The sequence below is a fragment of the Zalophus californianus genome, chromosome 13 (genome assembly GCF_009762305.2).
Source record: "Zalophus californianus isolate mZalCal1 chromosome 13, mZalCal1.pri.v2, whole genome shotgun sequence".
Lineage (NCBI taxonomy): Eukaryota > Metazoa > Chordata > Mammalia > Carnivora > Otariidae > Zalophus > Zalophus californianus.
Genome location: NC_045607.1, coordinates 8,827,884 through 8,848,627, shown reverse-complemented (window position 1 = coordinate 8,848,627; position 20,744 = coordinate 8,827,884). Strand labels below are relative to the sequence as shown.

Here is a 20,744-nt window from a genome sequence, read left to right as displayed (position 1 = left end):
GGTATTTGTGGCGTAGGACAATTACAGCACCACACATGAATTTGTATGTCAAGCAACTTAGAAGTGGAGACAAGTGCTTTGGGAAATAACGATGGTCAAAACAAAGGACACAGATTTAAAACTGCAGGCGAAGCACAGGCAAAAATAAAATAAAAAATAAAAGCACAAGCAAAAATAGACAAATTGGATCTGAAGATTAAAAACTTCTGTTCCTCAAAGGGCACAATCAACAGAGTGAAAAGGCAACCCAACTGCACGGGAGAAAATATTTGCGAATCATATACCCAGAAAGAGGTTAATATCCAGGATATATAAAGAATTCCTACAACTCAACGACACAAAGAACCAAGAAGCATTGACAAAAGACTTGACTAGACATTTGTCCAAAGAAGATACACAAATGGTCAGTGAGCACATGAAAAGATGTGCAGCGTCACTATTCTTTAGGGAAATGCAAATCAAAACTGCAATCAGATACCTCCTCCTGCTCATTAGGATGCTACTAGCAAAAAAATCAGAGGACAAGGAGAAATTGGAACTCTTGTGCCCTGCCAGTGGGAATGTAAAATGGTGCAGCCACTATAAAACACAGTAGGGTGGTTCCTCACAAAATTGAAATAGAACTGCCATATGATCTGGCGATCCCACTTCTGGATATATATTCAAAAGAATGGAAAGCAGGGATTTGAAGAAATATTTGTATACTCATGTTCGTGGTAGCCTTATTCACCACAGCCAAGGGATGGAAGCAACTCAAGTGTCCATCAACAGATGAATGGAAAAACAAAATGTGGTATATACGTATAATGGAATATTATTCGGTCTTTAAAAGAACTTCCAACACATGTTGTAACACAGATGAACCTTGAGGACATTATGTTAAGTGAAATAAGCCAGTCACCAATGAACAAACATGTATGATTCCACCTATACGAGATACCAATAGAGACAAGTAGAATGGTGGTTGCCAGGGGCTGGGAGGAGGAGAGGTTGAGGAGTTAGCGTTTAACAGGAACAGAGTCTCCGTTTTGCAAGATGCAAAGAGCTCTCAAGATGGATGATGGTGATAGTTGCTTAACAAGTGTGACTCTACTTAATGCCCCTGAACTGTACGCTTAAAAATCGTTGGCCGGCTCAGTCAGTTGAGTGTTGGACTCTTGATCTCAGCTCAGGTCTTGATCTCAGGGTCCTGAGTTCAAGCCCCACATTGGGCTCTGCGCTGGGCATGGAGCCTACTTAAAAAAAAAAAGAAAAGTTAAGATAGTAAATTTTATGTCACGTGTCTCTTATCACAAAAAAATAAAAAGGAGGAAATGCAAGTAAAGAACTTAAAATTAAACTAAGAAATTGCAAGAAAAATCATTTATTTATATTTATTATCTCTCTCTCTTTCTCTTTTTAAGAGGGGGAGGCAGAAGGAGAGGGAGAGAGAGAATCCTAAGCGGGCTTCATGCTCAGTGCGGAGCTCAGTCTCATGACCCTGAGATCATGACCTGAGCTGAAATCAAGAGTCAGATGCTTAACCAACTGAGCACCCAGGCGTTCCCCTATTTATTATTTTTTTTTAACCCATCTGTTGGGTTACTGTTCTAAACATACAAAATTATAATAAAAATTGTGATTATAATTTTGCAGGTAATACCCAACTCATAAATGTAATATGTTAAGTAGGCATGCGACAGTTTCAGCATCTGGAATTTATATACTCAAATTGACCAAAAATATTGGGGGGACATCTTTTCACTAGGGAAATACAACCGTGCTTCCCATCCCTTCTCACATGTTCAGGGAACATATGGAATCATCTGGCAACAGCACTGTTTCCCCCACCCAGGCTCTCTTTGGACAGCCCTGGCCCTCTCCAGCCCCTGGGCTGTTCCAGGCTCCTCCACAGCCTAGAACCCAGTGTTTCGGGCCTCACGACTCCCACAAAGTCTGCCCTACTCCCCTGTGGGATGTGTCCTAATCCAGAGAGTATGTGGTGTCTAAAAGGCTGGTGTTGGGGCGCCTGGGTGGCTCAGTCATTAAGCATCTGCCTTCGGCTCTGGTCATGATCCCGGGGTCCTGGGATCGAGCCCCACATCAGTCTCCCTGCTGAGCGGGAAGCCTGTTTCTCCCTCTTCCTCTGCCTGCCGCTCCCCCTGTTTGTGCTCGCTCGCTCTCTGTCAAATAAATAAATAAAATATTTTTTAAAAATAATAAAATAAAATAAAATAAAAATAAATAAAAGGCTGGTGTTTGCGTGCGCCTTGTAGTGTTCTTTTATTAGAAGGAATGATCTACTTAAAAAAATGGCTGGAAATAGATTTTTTATTTTTTTAAGTTTATTCACTTTTAAGTAATCTCTACACCCAACATGGAGCTCGAATTCATGACCCCGAGATCAAGAGTCGCATGCTCTCCCAATTGAGCCAGCCGGATACCCCAGGAAACAGATTTTTTAAATTGTTCCTGCACCCCAACACCCTGAAAACAGTTTTCCTTTCACAGGGTTCCCTGGGGGGGCTATCACCTTCCAATTGGCTCCACAATGAGCTCCCACCATGCGAAGCTGGCCTGAAGGGCCTCTGCTCACAAGTGGCAGACAAGGGGGCCTTGAGGGAGGAATTCTGACAGTCACCACCAGGCACTGGGTGCTTACGAAGAGGGCCAGGTCCCTGGACACATCCGCTCGTCCCCTTGCACGGTGAGACCATCACAAGGCCCCCAGGAGCTGCCATTACAGCTGCCATCAAGAATCCCGAGACCTGTCTCTCTTCCTCACCCTCTCATCCCCACCTCCAGGCCTCTTAGCTCCTCCCAAGCCCCAAGTCCCTGCTGCCTCAGTTTCCCCAGACTGTTCTACCCTCCCCTAGAATCTAGCAGGCCCAAATCTTCCTTTGCATCTTCTCTAGCATGTGCTGTGAATCCAAGCATCTTCAACCCTATCCTTAGTGCTCCTGGGTAGAGGGGAAGGCAGTGAGGGGGACAAAGGAAATGAGATGATCATTCAGGACAAACCATTAGATTCATCTTCTGCCATGAGAATCCGTTCCGTGCCTCGAGTCCTCAGCTGCTCCAAATGGGACAGGCAGATTCCCCACCACCAAGGGAGCACAATGTGGACCATGTTATATTTCAAGGGCACTTGTCTCCTCTGTGTCTTGTAGAACCCCTTCCATTGCTTTGACACTGAGTGGTGCCCTCCCACCACTCCTTCCCGATCCTTCCTGGGTTTCTCTCTGAGACTGCAGGGTGGGTGGGGGTGGAGGACAGATAATTCCATCTCACCGTGAAGGAGAAACATCCGTTGCTGAAAACATCGAGGGAAACCAAAGCTGGTCCAGGAGGCAAAAGAAGGCTTCTGGGAGGTGGTGATGTTTACACCAAGGCAGGAAGGATGAATAGGAGTAAGCAAGGAAAAGGCAGCAGAGAGAGCCTTCCAGGCAAAGAGAACAGCCCATTCAGACCCTGAAGGCAGGAGAGAGTGTACACCGCTTGAGAAGCTCAAATAAGCACAGTGTGGTTGGTGAGTGACACAGAGAGTAAAGGGGGAAGGAGGTGGACATGGTCTAGGAGGCCTTAGGGGCCACTGGGAGGATTTTAGACTTGGAAGCTTTTCCTGGGTTTGGAAAAGCTCTTCCAGGGAGAATAACTCTGCCAGGCAGATTGTGTGCGCTGAAGGGTAGGTGGAAGCCAGGACGGGGTGGGGGGGGTGGAATTTTCTCGCTTCTCTGTGCACTGGGAAGAGTTGCAGGGCTGCCTGGATCCCATGGAGCTCAAGAGCATGCCCAGCTCACCACCCTTCAGAGGCTGCGCAGCACCCACAGGTAGGAGTGTAAGGGCAGTATCTACTGACCTGGCTCTGCCATTCAATGACCTTGAACAAGGCATTTCCCCCACTCTGAGCCTCGCCTTCCCCATCTGCATAATGGGCATCAATGCCAGCTACGTCAGTGGCCTATTTTAGGATTCCATGAGACCACAGATGTTGCAGGCTTTACAAAGGGCCTGGTATAATGAGTCACCAATAAAGGTGAATTTACTATCGTCACTACTATTAGTGTTATTTTTGATGCTTGCAGTCTGTCCCAATTCCTGAACGCTGTTCTGTCTGTTGCTTGCTGGAATGTCTCGGGATCAGCCCTGGGACTGCGTGTGATGCTCTACTTCTTTGCATAAATGTGCATATTGCACTGAGGGGAGCCCCTCCTTCCACAGAGGGTCCGGCGGGGTTGCTCGGGGGACACATTCCAGAAAGAATAACTGTGTAACATGAAACCCTGAATCTGGAAACACAACCTCTATGGGAAATTAGAGGATAAGGTCTGTTCTGAGGACCGCCCAACCTCATTCCATACAAAAGGGATATTGAGACCCAAAGGCCTGGTCACTCGGCCTCCTGCCTATGGTCTCACCCCTCACCACAGCCAGAGGGATCTTCCTAAAAGAAATTAAACTTGGCCATGGCACCATGCTGTTTGAACCCTCCTGTGGCTCCCCACCATCCTCAGGTTCAAGTTTACACTCCTCATCATGACCAACAACGCCATGTGGTCAGGCTTCTGCCCACACCTGCAGCCACATTCTTGTTCTGACCCAGCCATACATGCTTCCCGTGGATCAAGTTCTTTCCAGCCTCAGGATCTTTGCCCTCTTGCCCTCCCTAACAGGCCACTACCAATCCTTCCAGATTCAAAAGCCCACAGACCTTGTTGAACCTCCAAATAGTAATGGGAAGTAATAATATCATCTCCACTTTCCAGCTGAAGAAACTGAGGCCCTGAGAACAATCGTATGGCTCCTGAAACTAAGCCCCAAACCATGCCATCCAGACTCCAGAATGTTTGGTCACGTAAGAGGAAGCACCTGGTTCCACCATCATAACAGGAGAGTGAAGGTGGTTCAGATGAGAAGGCTGAGCCAAGGAGCAGAATGGGACCGATGTGGCACAGAGCAAAGACACTAAAGTCGCAATTAATGCATTCAAAACCCAATATGGCCACTCATACACCTGTGGTTTAAGGTGAGACATCTGACCTCTCCGAAGCTCAGTTTTCTCATCTGTCAAGTGGGGCGCACTGTGAGTATTCAGGAACCACACATAGGAAGTGCCCGGCATGTGGTAGATTCTCAGCAGATGGCATGACGCCACCTTCCCTTGATGCATCTGGGGAGGCCGCACCAGTCCAGACCAGCCCATCCCAGATGAGACTTGCATCACCCGAGGTTAGGCTGCCGGGGCCTGGGAACCATCCCTGCCCTGTTTTCTGTTTTGGGTTTTGTGTTTCCCAGCGTTTCCTTTGGAAGAAGTCCAGCTTCCTCCCCACTGGAAGGAGGCAGGAGGGGATTGTTCACGCCTGGGCCTGGATGCCCAGGGGAGCTGTGTGGGGAGGTGACAAGAGCCTGGGGTTTGGAGTCCGGCCAGTCCAGGTTTGAATGCAGAATCTGACACTTAAATGCTGTGTGACCCCGGGCAAGTGACTTCACCTCTCTGCAGTGCTGATTTCCTCACCTGTTAAGAGGTCTCAGGATTTCTACCTCAGAGAGTATTGGATGCAGATGGAGGGACTGGGATGAGAGAAGATTCTGGATGTACCTCCCCAGTGTACATACAGGGATTCCTTTTGAGGAGGTGTTGAAGATGGGGAAGGAGCTATAGGCTTATATCAGGAGTTACCAACATAAACGCCGCCTGGCAAACCGCACAGGGTGGGTGTCCTATGGCAGGGAGAGGGAAAGTTTCGGGGGGAGGGAGAAAGACACAATTCAGCTCTAGATGATCATCACCCTGCTGGAATGAGGGTCCAAGATGATCACACTTCTGATTTTTCAGGAGAAAAATCTGTATTTTCATCCAAAATCTCATGATCAAGATATGGTAAGGAGCATATATTATATGATTCCATTTACACACAATTCAAAAATAAGGCAAAACTCATGTATGGTGATGGAAACCATACATGAGGTTGGTTTCCTTGGAAGAGGGGTGGGCAGCACCCTGGGAGGGAGCATAAGGAGAGATTCTGGAGAGCTGGAAATAGTTCTTTTGATCTGGGTGTTGGGGATATGAGAGTGTCCCCTTTGTAATTTTATGCTTTGTGCACTTCTCTAGGTGGATATTATACTTCAATAAAAATGCTAAAATAATTTTAGAACAAATCAATCAAGGCTGCAGTGCTGGGAGGAGTCAGTATGGGCCAAACTGAATGCACCTGCAGGTTGCATCCTGCACCCCAGCTGAGGTATGGGCACCTCACTCCTGACACCCCAAACTGGCTCCTCACCGTCCTGGAGCACCCCTGCTTTCCGAGCCACCCAGGAGGAACGCCCATCCTGCCCCGCCCCAGCTGCCTCATCTGGAGAGAGCGGGAAGCCACATCTTTGTTCAACCTGCCTATTTGGCCAGATTCTGCTGAGCTCAAAGTCTAGAGAAAACAGCATAGTCCACCACTTCAATGATAAAGCAACACCCCCAAAACACCTTTACTTATTATCCATCTGATTTCGCCAAGAATACCCAGAGGAGAGTAATCAAAAGGCAGGCAGAGTTCTGTTTCCAAAAAAGCCTTTCTAGAATCTGGATTTCACAAAGCCTGCCTCCCAGCCCTGAGCAGCTCCCCATCCTGAGCGGCAGCAAACTCAATTGGCAGCATCCCTGGCGCCCACGAGCCCTGGCCTGAGAGGGTTGGTGGTTGGCAGTGGGATTGCCCCCCCCTGCTCCGCCCCTCTGCCTAGTCCAGATATCTTAGTTTTATTTTTATTTTCACTCTCATTCTTTTCATTTCTGAGGGCCAAAAGAAGACGCACACGCCTCCTATATAAAGCGCCACTCGCCAAAACAAATGCACATCAAATGCATTTATTTGCACAGACACCCATAAAAACTTTACTAGACACCAAATAATTACAGGAAGGGGCAAAGCTCCAACTCCGCTGATCCCCAGCGTTTTGAAGTGGATTTAAGATAAAGATCAAATAGGATGGGCGCTGGCCTCTGCATCACACCCAGCCCCCCTTCCCCAGCCACGGACCCTCAGGGTGGAGACGAATGAACTTTCTTGCTTTTGTGAATTTGTGTCCAATTCATATAAAATGTTTTCCTGCAAGTTATTCTTAGTGTCCTAATGGGGCTTTTATGGCTCCAAATACAGTCCTTGGCTTTTTCTTTGTTCTGGCTCTGGGCCTCGGTAGGGGAAGCCCCTGGTTATAGATGGGTTGCTGAAATAACCCAGCCCATCCATTTGGCAAGAAACGCAAAGATTCTTGAGGAAAGTGCCTTTTAAAAAAAATAAATATAAATGGCACCTCGAGCGTCCCACACGGTCAGTTTTGATGCACTAGGCTGAAGCCCCTAATTCTGTTGCCTTCCAAAGCTACTGTCCGCCCCAGGCTCCACAGCCAGGGCAACTGGAGAAGGCTGAGGCTGTCTGTGCCGGACATCAGGGCACTGCCCGGGAAGTCTCCTGCACCCAGCCCACAGCTGCCTGGATCTGAGTTTTGCTTGCCCTAGAGGAAGATAAATGGCTCAGCTTGGCGTGTGTCTGTTTCCCTCCTCAGCTCCTGGTTGGGAGGAGGAGGAGGCAGCTGTGATCTCCCCAAGTCCCAGGGATTCCTTTTATCCAATCATTCACCAAGTCCTTATAGGGACCTACTATGCGTCAGGCACCGTAGTGGGCACTTACACTTCATCCTCTCAACAATCCTGTGGGACAGATGCTATTAGTATACCCCCTTTACAGATGAGGAAGCTGAGGTGCAGACAGAGGGCAGCACTTCCTGGAGTCCCACAGCCACAACCTGAATCAGATGTCGGTGACTCCCTGAGACCTGCTCTTGACCACTCCTAGGCACGGCCTGGCCAGTGCAAGACCATAGCTGCGGGCCACCTGGCCAGGGCACTCTCCCTCTCCAGTCCTGAGGACAGACAGAAGGCTTTAGATCTGAGCCTGAGCTCTTAACCCACCAGGGAGGAATTCCATGAGTAATGACCCAGTCTTTGCACTGAAAAGCCATGGGCCTGTGGCCAGAGACCCCGCCAGCTGGTTAAGGTGGGGCCGGGCTGCAGGAGGACAGAAGGGCCTTGCTGGGGCAGCCCCCCACATGGCAGACAGGCATGTACCAGCACACAGCCTCAGAGCTATACACACTCTGTCTCACCAACAAACCCTGCCTAAAATCCTGTCCTCTGCCACCTCCCTCCCACTAGCCTAGAAAACCCCAGATGGGAAAGAAAGTGAGAAGCCACTCTCAGTCCCGAGTCAGAGGGGCCCCAGCTTGGGCCTCTCCCCGTCATTCCTCTTCTTGGACCTCCACCTGCCTCCGGGGCTCTGTGGGCTCTCCACGGGCACAGGAAGGCCATGGAAACTTTTCTCTGGGCTGTGGGAAGGTGACCAGGTTACTTATCACATGCACTCTTCTCTCGTTGAGAAGGGGCCTGAGCCTTTGCCCCACATGTCCTGGGGTCAGGCATGCTGGGGTCCTCAGAAGAGAGTGTGGTCACCACCGGCTCCAAAAGCCGGGACACTCCACCTCTGATGTTGCTGTCCTACCCCACCTCCAGAGCTCTGGGATTTCCAGATCCCAGCTGCCACCAGGGAACAGGGGCCCCCAACTGAGGCCTTGTCCTGGGGTTGCTCTGGTCCAGTCTGCTTCCCGTGGACCTGAGAACTGCCAGGGCCAATGGTGCGGGGGCAGCATGCGATGGGTCTGAGTGCTCTGGCAGCCCTGGCAGCCCTGACTCTCCCCGCAGGGGGAATCGGGCGTCCGTGAAGCCCCTCCTCCGAGCCTTCCTGCTCTGCAGGGCTCTGCTGGGCATCGCCCCTTACTCCATCCCTGCCCAGAATCCTTGCTTCTAACTGTGGTTGTAAACTGGGAGGGGACCTGGGTTTGGCTCTGGTCAGAAGCACAGCCCAGGGGAGGACGGACCGGACTCCACTGTGGGGAGGGGATGGTTACAGGGCCGCATTTGGGAAGACCAGTAGCACAGGCAGGCGCAGGGAGCGCAGGGCCCCTAAAGAGAGGAGCAAGGGGGGTATAGGGAAGGGCTCTGTGGAGATGAGGCATCTGCAGGATTGGGAGAGCTGGGACTCCCGCTGAGCTTCCCTCTCAGTTCTTGCTTCCTTCCAAGAGATTCCAAACAGTCGGCTGGGTCTTTCCTTAGGTGGAGAAAATCTGAAGCTGTTTCTGCGGCTGAAGTCCAAGCCACAGAGAATCCCAGATAGGCGGGAGCATCCGGGTGTGAGCGGCTGGGGGCGTCCTGGGTCCGGGCCGCCGGAGGCTGTGGGGGTGACGGCGGGTGCCGGATCAGGCAGGCTCCATTGTGCGGAGCAAGATGCCGCTAGCCGCCTCTGGACAGTACCTGGCTCGGGGCCTAGGCTTCCCATTTTACCCTCCAGCTGACCGCTTCTTCAGCAGGGGAAGCGGTGGGGAGGGCGGGAGCCGCGACTGTGCTTGAGAGAGACCTGGGTGTTCTGTACGTCTGTGTGCGAAGGACCCGGGACCGCGGGCTCAGCTGGGGGGAAGGAGGACCCGGGAGCCGGGACAAAGGGCAAGGAAAAGGACTTATATGGTGATCTGGAGTGTGGGGACGTGGTGAGGGGATGACTAGACGGAGCAGGAGGACGTAGAGGGGGACCCCAGGTTTGTGGACTGAGCAGCCCCGTTCCCAGACAAGAAAGAGCAGCCAGTGCCTGGGGCAGGCATGCACCCGGCAGCCTCGGGTGACTCTGAGCACCATCCGTGGCCCTCCGAATGTCGGCCCTGGTGGCATGGGCTGTAACGTGGGAAGGGGTGTGGGGGTGAGGTACCAAGATTCTATGTGCCCCAGGACAGACCAACCCAGGACACCAGAGCAGGGCTGCTGGCATGTCCTCCTGCACTGAGACCTTGCTTTTGGGTGGCCCTGGGAACTCGACCCTGGGCACTCCGTGGCCCCGGCTCAGCCCTAGACACCAGCTTGAGGGTCACAGAAGTCACAGAGGCCAGACTGCAGGAGCCCCCATTTGGCTGAAGTGGAGAAATGCGAGAGGAAGAGGCCGGTCACAGGGAAGGTGGGGAGACAGGAAGGGGAAGATGGAACGCTGCACCCGGAATGTGGGGTCTGGGGTGAGTGTGCACGGCCTGAGACGGGAGAGGGTTCCCGAGGGCGCTCTGAAGGAGAAGGCGAGGGTCTGGGCCTGGAACCTGGACCCTCTCGCCTACAGATAGTGGGTGCAGGGACGCAACGCTGCCAGCAGAGGGCAGAATGCGCCCGGTCGGTTTGCCAGCACTGCGCCGGGCTGTGCGCGCCCGAATTTTGCCTGCCCGGCTTCTCCCGCAGCTGCCGCGCCCCCGCCCCAGACGCCGGGGGATGGCGGCCCAGGCCCAGGCCCAACCTTGGGAGCTCAGGGCCTTCCAGGCTGCGCAAGGACGAGGGACCAAGAGCGTATGAGAGAAGCTACAAATCCCCTCTTCCACCGTCCGGGATACAGACACACAAAGACGTGTAGAAATATACGGAGTCACAAAGCCTCGCGCGCGCGCACACACACACACACACACACATACACACACACACACAAAACCCAAAAAACTCCGAGAGACATGCAAGCACACAGACACAGAATCATTCAAAAACTCGAAGATACACTCAAGACACACAAAGATGACACGAAGACACAAAAACAGAAAAGTATCCCATAAACACAAAGACGTCGGCACCCACATACAACGACACGGACACAGGGACACACACAAAGACCTACAAACACACAGAAGATACAGAGGCATGTTAAGACCTGCAGATGCACACACACATGTGCACGGGAATCACACCCAGATACACAGATCATACACTCCGAGACCAGAAAGTCTCAGGCACACAGAAATATTGTATGTGCACAGACCCGGGTGCACAGGCATGCAACAAACTCCGAAGCCGGAGCATCAACGCGCGCGCACACACACAGATACCCACCGACACACAAGCGGATACTGGGATGGGGCGGGAGCTTTCTAATCCTCCACAAAGCCGGGCCCCTCCGCGGGGCCCCGCGGCACAGGGGGCCACTTCTGACCAAGCCTCCGGCAGCCTCCAAATCCGATCCGCCCTCTCGCCTCCAGCGGGGTCAGGGGACCCGCCTCCCATGCCCTCCGCCCCCGCCCCGCTCCGCGCGGCTGCTCCGTTCCGGGAGGGGCCGGGGCCGCCCCGCAGCGGCTCGAGGGGTCAGCCAGCGCCTGCCCCGGGCCCGCACCGGCCCCCCTGCTCCGGGGCGAGCCGCGCCTCTGTGGAGACCCAGGAGCCGAAGACAGAGCCAGCCTAGGCACGGTGTACTGCAGCCGGACGCAGCGGCCTGCGCACCGAGCGCGGGTGCCAGGCCGGGTGGGTGCCAGGCCCACGGGCGCGAGAGTCTGGGGCTCGGTCTTGCCGACCTTTCACTCCCCAGCGTCAAAGCCCACCTTGCCCAGTCTGAGCAGAGCTCTGTCCCTGCCAGGTGCCGCCTAAAGACCCCTAGCCGCCCCCCACCCCCACCCCCCGCCACCAAAAGTTGCCTATCCCAGCTGCCAATCCCGTTTCCATCGAGCAACCGAACACACATCGTCCTGGGCCTACAGTTACCGACCCCAGGGCCACCACCCTCTACCCAAGCAACTACAAATCCTGCGAGGCCAGGTTCTCATCCATGGCCCCCACCTCTACCCAGGGACCCCATTCTTAGACCGAATCGTCCTCTAAACTCTCCGTGCCTAACCTGGGCCTGATCCTCCTCGCCTGCCCAATGTCCCCCGTCCTTGATCCCAGGGCCCTTCCAGGATCTTTGCTCACCCCTATACCCAATCTCTGCCACGCTTGAATCTTTTCCGGACCCCTCACCCCAAATCCGGGGCCCAACCCCCTCTCCCTGGGCCAGGACCCCGTTTGGCCAGTTCCAGGCCAGCAGCCCTTCCCGCCTGACGGTCCCCGTCTCTCAATCCAGCAGCCAGCCTCTCCGAGAACCAAAAGGGCCCCGGGAAGGCGCCGCCGCCCAGGGGACGTCAACTCAGCCCGGAGCGACCTACCTCGGCCGACAGTTGGGGACCCCGGGCGGCCACTCTCGGCCGGCGCCTTCCCCCGGTGGATCCGCTGCGCTCCCCGCCGTTCGTGCAGTCTGGCCTCGCATGGGGCCACTCCTCTTAGCGCTGAAGCTTTAGAAAATATTAATAATAAAGAAAGCGAGCAAGAAAAAAGAAAGCCTTCATTCCCCAACTCCCAAATCAATTTTTCAAAGGGGTGGGGCAGAAGGATTTGTTTCGAAGGTGACCCAAACTTCTGCAAGGGGCCAGCCGGCGCTCGGTCTGGCCGGGGCGCCGGGGCCCACGCTCCAAGCCAGGCGCGGAGCGGGGCGCAAGCTGGGGGCGCGGGGAGCCCTCCCGCGGGGGGGGAGGCGACGGCACTATTTGACGTGGAGCCGCCGGCTCATCCCGGCGCAGGGATACGAGGCGCACCAATGAGTTCAAATGTCAGGAAGTTTGAGGAGGGGTGAGGCGGCTCCCGGCCGGAGTATCCCTCCGCCGCCAGTCCCAGCTCTAAACCCAGCTGCTCCTGCGGCGCACCATGGCACTGGAGTAGTGCGGGGAGCGCGCCTAGAGCCCCGCGGCCCGCTGCGCCCCGCCCGGGACCCCGCTGCGCCGCCCGCGCCCCCCCAGCCCGCGGGGCCGCCCCTGCACCCCCGCCCCCTCCCCCGCCCGCCGCCACCGCCGCCGCCGCCGCCGCCGCCGCCGCCTCCTCCTCCTCCCCGCGGCTCCGTCTGCCGCCGCCGCCGCAGCCCGGCTCCGGGGCTGACAAGCAGGTGACAGAGGAGCCGGCGCGCGTGGCTGCGAGTGCCCGGGAGAACGCGGAGCGGACGGCACCGCCCCGGCCCGCCCGCACGACGCCGGGGCCCGGGGCCAGCGCGTCGGCGATCCACGCTCGCCGGGGGTGCCCGGCGGCCCCTGCTGCAGCCCGAACCCCGCGGGGGCCGCACCTCCCCGACTCCCGGGCCGCGGCGGCGGCGAGCGGGCAGGCGGGCGGGTGGGTGAGCACCCTGGCTGGCGGGGCCCGCGGCGCGCCCCGCGTCCCATGGATATAGCAACAGGTCCCGAGTCGCTGGAGAGGTGCTTCCCCCGTGGGCAGACGGACTGCGCCAAGATGCTGGACGGCATCAAGATGGAGGAGCACGCCCTGCGCCCCGGGCCCGCCACTCTGGGGGTGCTGCTGGGTGAGTGGGGCGTCAGAACGCCCGAGTGGTCATGGGCAGGGGACAGGGGCATCCTCCCGAGATGGACACAGGCGTTCAGATCAACGGAATAAGGAAATGGTTTGCAGGACATGGGGGTGCGGGAGGACACAGACTAGACTCCTGCAGTGATTGCCAGAGGGGCAACAAGCACCCCTAAACAGGCATCGTAAGGACACAGAGGTTTGTAGGGACACCACCTAGGAGGAGGGAGGCCAGGACAGCTCCAGCTGCCACCCACCATCCTCACTGGGCCTTGGTGCTAGAGCTGCCACTCCCGAGGGGGTAGGAGGCGGGAAGCAAGAGTGATGGAGGATCCAAGGAGTCACCTTAGCAAGCTTGGGAGCGGTGCCAGGTCACTTGGTGGGGGGAGCTTCTAAGAGAAAAATGTCCCCTGGGCCACCCAAACTACAGGTTTTGGGGAGATTGGGGACAGAAGACCACGAACGCCACCGTGGGGCGTGTCAGCCAGCAAGCGCCCCAGCCTCTCACCTCGCCTGTCTTGGTCCCAGCCGGCTACCCCGCGCCGTGCCGGTTCATGTAGTAACACCAAGCGCTGGATCTCCGGAGAAAGGGAGAGTGCAGCGCCGAGCCAGGGCTCGAGACCCAAGGCCTCTCCGCGCGGGAGTCCGCGGACTGGGACGAACCAGCTGAGGCTGCCGGGGCCCTGGTGCGGCGGCCAGGGGAGCGCAGGCGGCGGGCGGCGCTCCCGGGTTGCCCTCGCCCTTGGGCCCCGGGCTGCGGGCAGCGCGCGGCCGGGACGCTGGGGCCAGGCTGGTCGGCGCTGACCGCCCGGCTCTCGCCCTGTGCGCTGCAGGCTCCGACTGCCCGCATCCCGCCGTCTGCGAGGGCTGCCAGCGGCCCATCTCCGACCGCTTCCTGATGCGAGTCAACGAGTCGTCCTGGCACGAGGAGTGTTTGCAGTGCGCGGCGTGTCAGCAAGCCCTCACCACCAGCTGCTACTTCCGGGATCGGAAACTGTACTGCAAACAAGACTACCAACAGTAAGCGCCTCTCATTCTCCTCGTTCCCTTGCCGCCGCCCGGCACTTGAGCCCGGCCACCCCCACTGCCCGGCCAGGCCCGCGTCCTCCCAACTGCCGCCTCTGCGCGCCGCTGGGCCCATCAGCTCCCAGGGCTGTGAGGGCTGCGCGACGCCGGGCAGGGACGAACCATCCCAGCCTGGCTGCCACTGCTGAGGTGGCTGGGAGCCTTTGGCGGTCCCTAGTTGCCATCTTTTGTCCGGAAACCTGCACTGGTTGGGGTACAGGACAAGGCCCTTGGCCAAGTAGGGGGATACCATCCCTCTGTGCAGGGACAGGGCCTGACCTCACTAAGGCCTAAATTGGGGACCAAGAATTCATTCCCAAATGAAAACAGTGCTTTAGGGGAGCCAGGCCCTGGTGGTGTGCTCCCCAAAAGTAGGGTTTTATGGAGGTCTGGGGTTCCTGGATCAAGGAAGTGGAGTTGGGGGTGGGTACTGAACTGGCTGAGCAGCTCAGGATGCCCCCTTCCTGCCGTGCTCCCTGTTGTACTTTCAGTCCCTCATAGAAAAGTGTCCATTCCCTCCAAACCGTTCCATGCGGGAATTTTGCACTTAACAATTTTTGCTGGCTGGAGGAGCTGTCTAGGAAGAGGACCTCAAGAGGTGGCAAACCACAGTCTGGGGCTACTGGGGGCGGGGATGAAGAACTGCCCAAATCAGCCTTCCCCAGCAGGCCCTCTTTCTTGCACACTGTTTGTGTTGGAGAGGGGGGTGGCTTGCTCTGCCCTGGTGTAGCCTAAGCCTCAGGGTTGAGTCCAGAGACTATGGGTTGAGCCCTACCTGCTGACTTTTGTTTTTAGCTGAGACTATGGATTTGTCTGGCAAGGTACTGGGACAGATAAGAGCAGATGCGGGCTTTTTCTTTTGACCCTCTGGGTTTTGTGCCTGGCAGTGTGATTGAGAGGGAGGCAGAGAGGAGCAATAGCTGAAAGAAGGGTGTGGGCACCCCCAAGCAGGCATTGCGGAGACAAGTGGGTACATTCGAGAACTTTCTAGTGAAGCCCAAAAGACCCTTTTGGATGGGACTGCAGGATGAGTACGCTCTCAGGTGGTTTGGGGCTCCAGGGGAGCTGTGTGTGCCCAAGCCTCCAGGAAAAGGTTGGGCTGCCAATGCCTGCTGATGATTGCAGCCTACCTGTCTGCCCAGGGACTGTTCCTAAATCCAGGCCCTGATGGGAAGTGGAGCAGCTGGGGTACCCCATCTCCATCTCTCTGGCTGCTTGGCTGAGGCCTGGAAATAGTGGGGCTGTAGGCTAGAGCCCTGGAGAGGGTATTAGGTTCTATTCTGAAAGGTTCTGGCTGAGCCCCACAACAGTACCTAATTTGGCTGTGCTCCCCTGGTCGGGATGGTCCAACAGGACCTGCTCTTTGCACCTTGCTCTTCCTGCCCACTGGGGGCTCTGCGGGAAGTAATTGGGGTACATTTTGGAGAGTCACCTCTTTTGCTGATCCCAGAGTCTTTCTGAGATCTCTCCCTCTGTCTGGAGCACCCCAAATTAGGCACACTGCTGTTGGTAGGGTTTGTGCTATGCCCTGGACTGATACAATTCTAGTTCCAGGAGAACGTGTGGCCGCCAGTCAGTTCGGCCACAAGCAGGCATAGAGCAGCACAAATAAAATGGGGAAAGTAGTTTGGGGTAGACGTGGTTGGGGGCTTTGGTCGGGCCAAGAGGCAGGGATCACCAGCTGCCAGCCCACCCACGTCCTGCCGGCCTGCACCCCTGCCTGCCTGACCCTGAGCTCAGCTCTGGCAGTGCCAGTTCCAACTTAGCCACCGGCCTGGATGACTCAACATGTGGGGGCAGGAGGCCCAGGAAACTGGAAGTGGGCCTCCAAGTCATGTATGCAGATTTTTTGGGGGAAAAATATTTTACATATTGGAAGGACCTTTTCCAACCTCTTATATGTATCTGCCAGGTCTCTTCCCCTACTCCTCAGTCCTTTATGGAGCTTCTGTTTAAAACGAGAGGATGCTCCCTGGTTCTTCGGAGCACAGAACTGTAAAGTCACAAAATTTGAGCAGGATGTTCCCTTACAGCACAGCGGCCAACCCCCTAATTTTACAAAACAATTAAACATTAAACATTTGTGTTTGCTTTGTTGAAAGCCTATTTGTTTTTAAAAAGGAGAGGAAAAAAGGCGCCTCTCTGAGAGCTTGATGCTTCAATTCAGTTGGGATGTCCTTGCGGGTGAATTTTGGCGCTGGGAGAATTTCAGGTCCTGAATTCCGAGTCTGGGTCCTGCAAGGCGGCAGCCTCCAGGCGGGCATTATTCACACCCCTCACGGTGCCCTCCTCCTCCCTCGCCCCCTCTTTCTTCCAATAAGGCCAATTAGGTATCTGCAACTAGGCCGGCCGGTTGGGGGCTGAGCAGAGGTTGTTATCAAGACAATCCTATGGACAAATACCCCCGCGGGTCTCGCCTCAGCGTTTCTCAGGGAGAGCCAGCGCACCGAGGCAGACGGGCTCTCGGGGGAAGCGATGTTCTTTTGCACAATAAAAGTGTATTTCACTATTTTTTTTCTTTGAGGATCGCAGATGCATATTTATTGCATCACTGCGTAAATGCTTTTCAGACGAGAATCCAGGCAAGTGGGCGCAAATACGTGCCTTCTCGATTTTGTCGAGCCTTTGTGTCCGCGGTATAGGGAAATTAACACACACCCCCGCCAATAACTTTTGGAAAATATGCCCTCGGCCCACGAGGAGCTTGCGGGGCTTGGTCCTTAGAAAGAGGTTGCTATTTTTATTAAGCGTCTCTTCTTCCTTTCGATTTGTTTTAAAGATCCGGGACACCCAGAAGCGCAACGTTATTTTACGCACCACGGGGGTGATTAATTGACGTTCGGGCACATTTAATAGCATTTGATAAAATCCACCCGCACGTCCTGGACGGACGAAGCAGAGCGAGGGCCACGGCATTTGGGCATTTTCACGCGTAACTCGAAAAGTTTACTTTTTCTCCGTACGTGTTTTTGGGGGCTCTTTCTTTAAAAAAAAAAAAAAAAAGCGTCGGATCGTTCTGCGCCCGGGACTCTGGCCCCTCGGCAGCCGGAGCTCCTTCTCGGACTCAAACCGGGTTAGAAACCGGGAGGAAACGGGGCCTCCAAACGCAAAATCACGAACACCTCTCTCTCCTTCCTCCACCGGAGAACACATGGAAAAAAAAAAAAAGAAAACATACCCCCCCCGCCCCATTTTTTTTCTTGGTGGCTTGGCCAAATAGAATTATGTAAGTCTTTTTTCTTGCCGTCTGTCGCTCGTCTGGAAAGCGTTTCTATCCTGAGGAGGTGGCGAATTCCTGGAGGAGGCTCCGGAAGGGGGGAGGGTCGGTGGGAGAGTCCAAAAATCTGTCACAAAATGGAGTCTAATCGCTTGTAAGACAGCTCCCAGGCCTGGCGACCCGAGATCCGTTGGTGTGCGCGCGGGAGCCTGCGTGCGCCGAAAGACGCGGCGCTCCAGCTCGGGCCATGCTCCCACCTCGGCGTCCTGGGCTGGCGGCGCCCTTCCGCCCGCCGGGCCTGCCCGGGCGGCCTCGCCTCTCGGCGAGCAGAGTTACAGGGCTCCGCTGAGCCTGCGACGGTCCCCTTGGGCTCGCCTGCCCAGGTAGGGTGCGCCCACCCGCGGAACGGGGCGGGGGGGAGGGCCGCAGCGAGACTTCGAGTTTCAGAAAAAAAACTGTCTGAGTCCTGGGGTGATTTTTTTTTTTTTTTTTTGGTAAATCTACCCCAGCTGGCTGAGGCTCCAGTGGCCCAACCTGGCTCTTCCCAGCACATTCCTTTCCTTCTTTCCTTGGAAGTGTTTACACCGGGAAAGGCCTTCCAGGGAGGCTCACCTCTCCTCAGAGCACTAGCTCTGGCAGAGTAGGGGTGTGGCACGCACGCGGAGAGCAAAGTCAGGCTCCAGCCTTTTTGGCCTGTTGTTTCTCCCAGCTTGCAAGGCCTCCCATAAGGCCTTCCTGCAGGGTGCCAGTTACCAGCAGCACCTCCTCTACCAGTAGGTATCCCAGCTGGCATGGCCCCCATCTGTCTCATTCAGAACTGCAGACATCCCTGCCCACAGCCTGAGGTAGAGGGTCTGTCCTGGAAATGGATCCGCTTGGAAAGAAAAGCCAGCGCTTGGCCTTATAGAAGGGTCTTGGTAGTGCTCTCGCTGGGGGTTTGAGGGCTGAAGGGCTCTCACTCTGCCAGCCCAAGTCTGGGGACCCTCTGGCCCCTGGGATGGCACCCTCCTTTTAACCTGGCTGCAGGTAGCATGGTAAGCAAAGGCCTTAAGCTGCAGTCTTCTGCTGCTGAACGGAGGCATTATTCACAGCTGACTCCTGGCTCACCCTGTATTCCCCAGGCTCTGGGCTAGTATGGCCTCATTTGTTTGCCGGATTTTCTCCGAGTCTGGGAAGAAGGCTGTGAGGATTTCCTCTGGAGTAGGTGATTGTTGACCCTCAGCAACCTCCTACCCTGCCCGTTGGAGCCAGGCTTAGGACGACACAGTCCTGGCATCTACCTGAGCCTCTTCTGTAAAATGGGGACATAGCCACCTGGGGGAAAGGATTCTAATAAGGATTCGAGATAACATGCCCCAAAGGACCTGGCATCTCGCCTGGCATGTTGTTAATACTCTGGAAATTACTGTTGTTACCATTATCACCAGCAGTGTGGCAAGGAATGTCTTGTCTCCAAGGAGACACCAAACTGCCCATGGGTTCCATGCCAGAGAATGGTGCACCTGGCATGGTAGGCTTGCCATGAGCCTCTCTATGCAGGGAAGATGAGGGGCACCCCTGGGAAAATCATTCCCTTTGCCTGAGTGGGGCACTGTGAGGGCCATGCCTCCTTCAATGAGGAGAAGAGCTCTAGACTCAGACAGCTGGGTTCACCTCCCAGCCCCACCATTCAGCAGCCATCTGATCTTAGCCAACTGACTACCTGTTTCAGAGCCCCGGGTTCTCCATCAGCAAATTAGGGGTGATGATACAATTTCCCAGGGTAGTTGTAAGGATGACACAAGGTACCTGGTGGGGCTTCTGTAAATGTTCCATACTCTGTGGGATCCAGAATCCTCTTCACTACCTCCAGAGAGGCAGAAAAACTTCTGATTATATAGATAAGAACAATTGCCAACTGTGCGTTATCAGAAAGGGTAGGTAGCAGGAAGGGCTTGGTGTTCTGGCCTCTTTCTCCTTGGGGGCCGTGAGAGGGAGTGGAATGGGTCCAGAGCAAAGAGCTTAACACTGGGGAGCAATTCGACTCTTCAGGGTCTGAGAATAGCTTGGAAAAGCATACTCAGTAATATAATTTCATATTTGGAAAACTCTTCATGCATACTGTTTTTGTGATTCAAATGACAAGGGGAAAAAAGCTCAACACAACATCTCCGAGGAAGAAGGTGAGGGAGAGATTCAGAAGGAGAGGGGGAGGAAATGGGGTCGAGAGATTCAGGGATCTGTTTGTTTCTCCAAAAGATGAGGTTTAAAAGATGGAGAAACACCAGCTCAGGTGGTCAGAAGAATCCTTCAGCCCACAGAGGTTTGTTCTGTCCAGGATGGGCTGGCTGTGCTTCTCCAGGGAATTTCTTCTGTCCTGTGGCTATGAGGTTTTTAAAACAAAAAAAGGGAGGAAAAAAAAATTTCCCAGTCCTACTTTGGCATTAGTTAGGCTGAGGAATGGAGGATACGTTCAACGACATGAGTTATAACTTCCAATTTGTTGGACACCCACAATCAGGCCTCAGCTTCAAGGGAGGGAGGAAGAAAGGGATGGTCCACTCATCCAGGGAGCCCGTATGAGCTGTCAGTCAACCAGGGGTGCAGGAGGACCCAAAGCCCTTGGCTTTCTGGCTGACCCAGCCCTCTCCAACTCCCAGATTCTGTGCTGATGGCAGCAGAGAGCAAAACCAAAATTATATATATTTATTGCTCCTCCAGTCAGAAGTGGGGAGGTGGTGGTAGTGAAGGGAGGGTAAGGCTGAAAACCATATTTGAAAAAGTTGATTCACGAAAGCAGAGGAAGCAAAGTGGCAGACGTTTGCCATTTCATCGACCGGCTGGTGTTCTCCATTCATGTCATAAATGTCTCCTGTCATTTGAAGCCAAAAGCAACATGATTTGGTTCCCCGGTGGCCTATAGGGTTTTTCTCTTTTTTTTTTTTTGCAGTAAATGTTTATTTGTTAATAATATACTTTAAACAGCCTAGCTTTGACCTCAAGTCTCCCGAAGCATCCATCTTCTCTCAGAAAAATCTTTCAAAGTTTGTGTAATTTTGGGGGGAAGGTGTAACTGACGGGGCAGTGAAGGGTCTGTGTTTGCTTTAACTACCGCTGTGTTGTGGAGTGGTGGGGTATAAGGGGCCACTGTGCTCAGAATGGCAACTTTCTTGGGTTTCAGGCCTGGCCGACAGCACTTCCTCGCTGCCCTTTACCTTTGCTTCGCCTGATCAGAACAAATAAATTTCTGCGTGGGCCCTTCCTTTGTTATTCCCGGGGCAACAT

The 20,744-nt window shown here is 54.7% G+C and overlaps 1 protein-coding gene across 1 annotated transcript in view; it reads left to right on the top strand.

Moving 5' to 3' along the window:
• The first annotated feature begins 12,446 nt into the window (after positions 1-12,446).
• The window catches only part of LMX1B (LIM homeobox transcription factor 1 beta), an 81,026-nt gene continuing 72,728 nt past the window's right edge, over positions 12,447-20,744 (top strand). The window contains exons 1-5 of the mRNA XM_027614701.1: positions 12,447-12,458; positions 12,765-13,013; positions 13,112-13,196; positions 13,769-13,927; positions 14,032-14,218. Of these exons, the coding sequence (XP_027470502.1) occupies positions 12,447-12,458; positions 12,765-13,013; positions 13,112-13,196; positions 13,769-13,927; positions 14,032-14,218 (692 nt within the window). The remainder of the gene's footprint in view (positions 12,459-12,764; positions 13,014-13,111; positions 13,197-13,768; positions 13,928-14,031; positions 14,219-20,744) is intronic.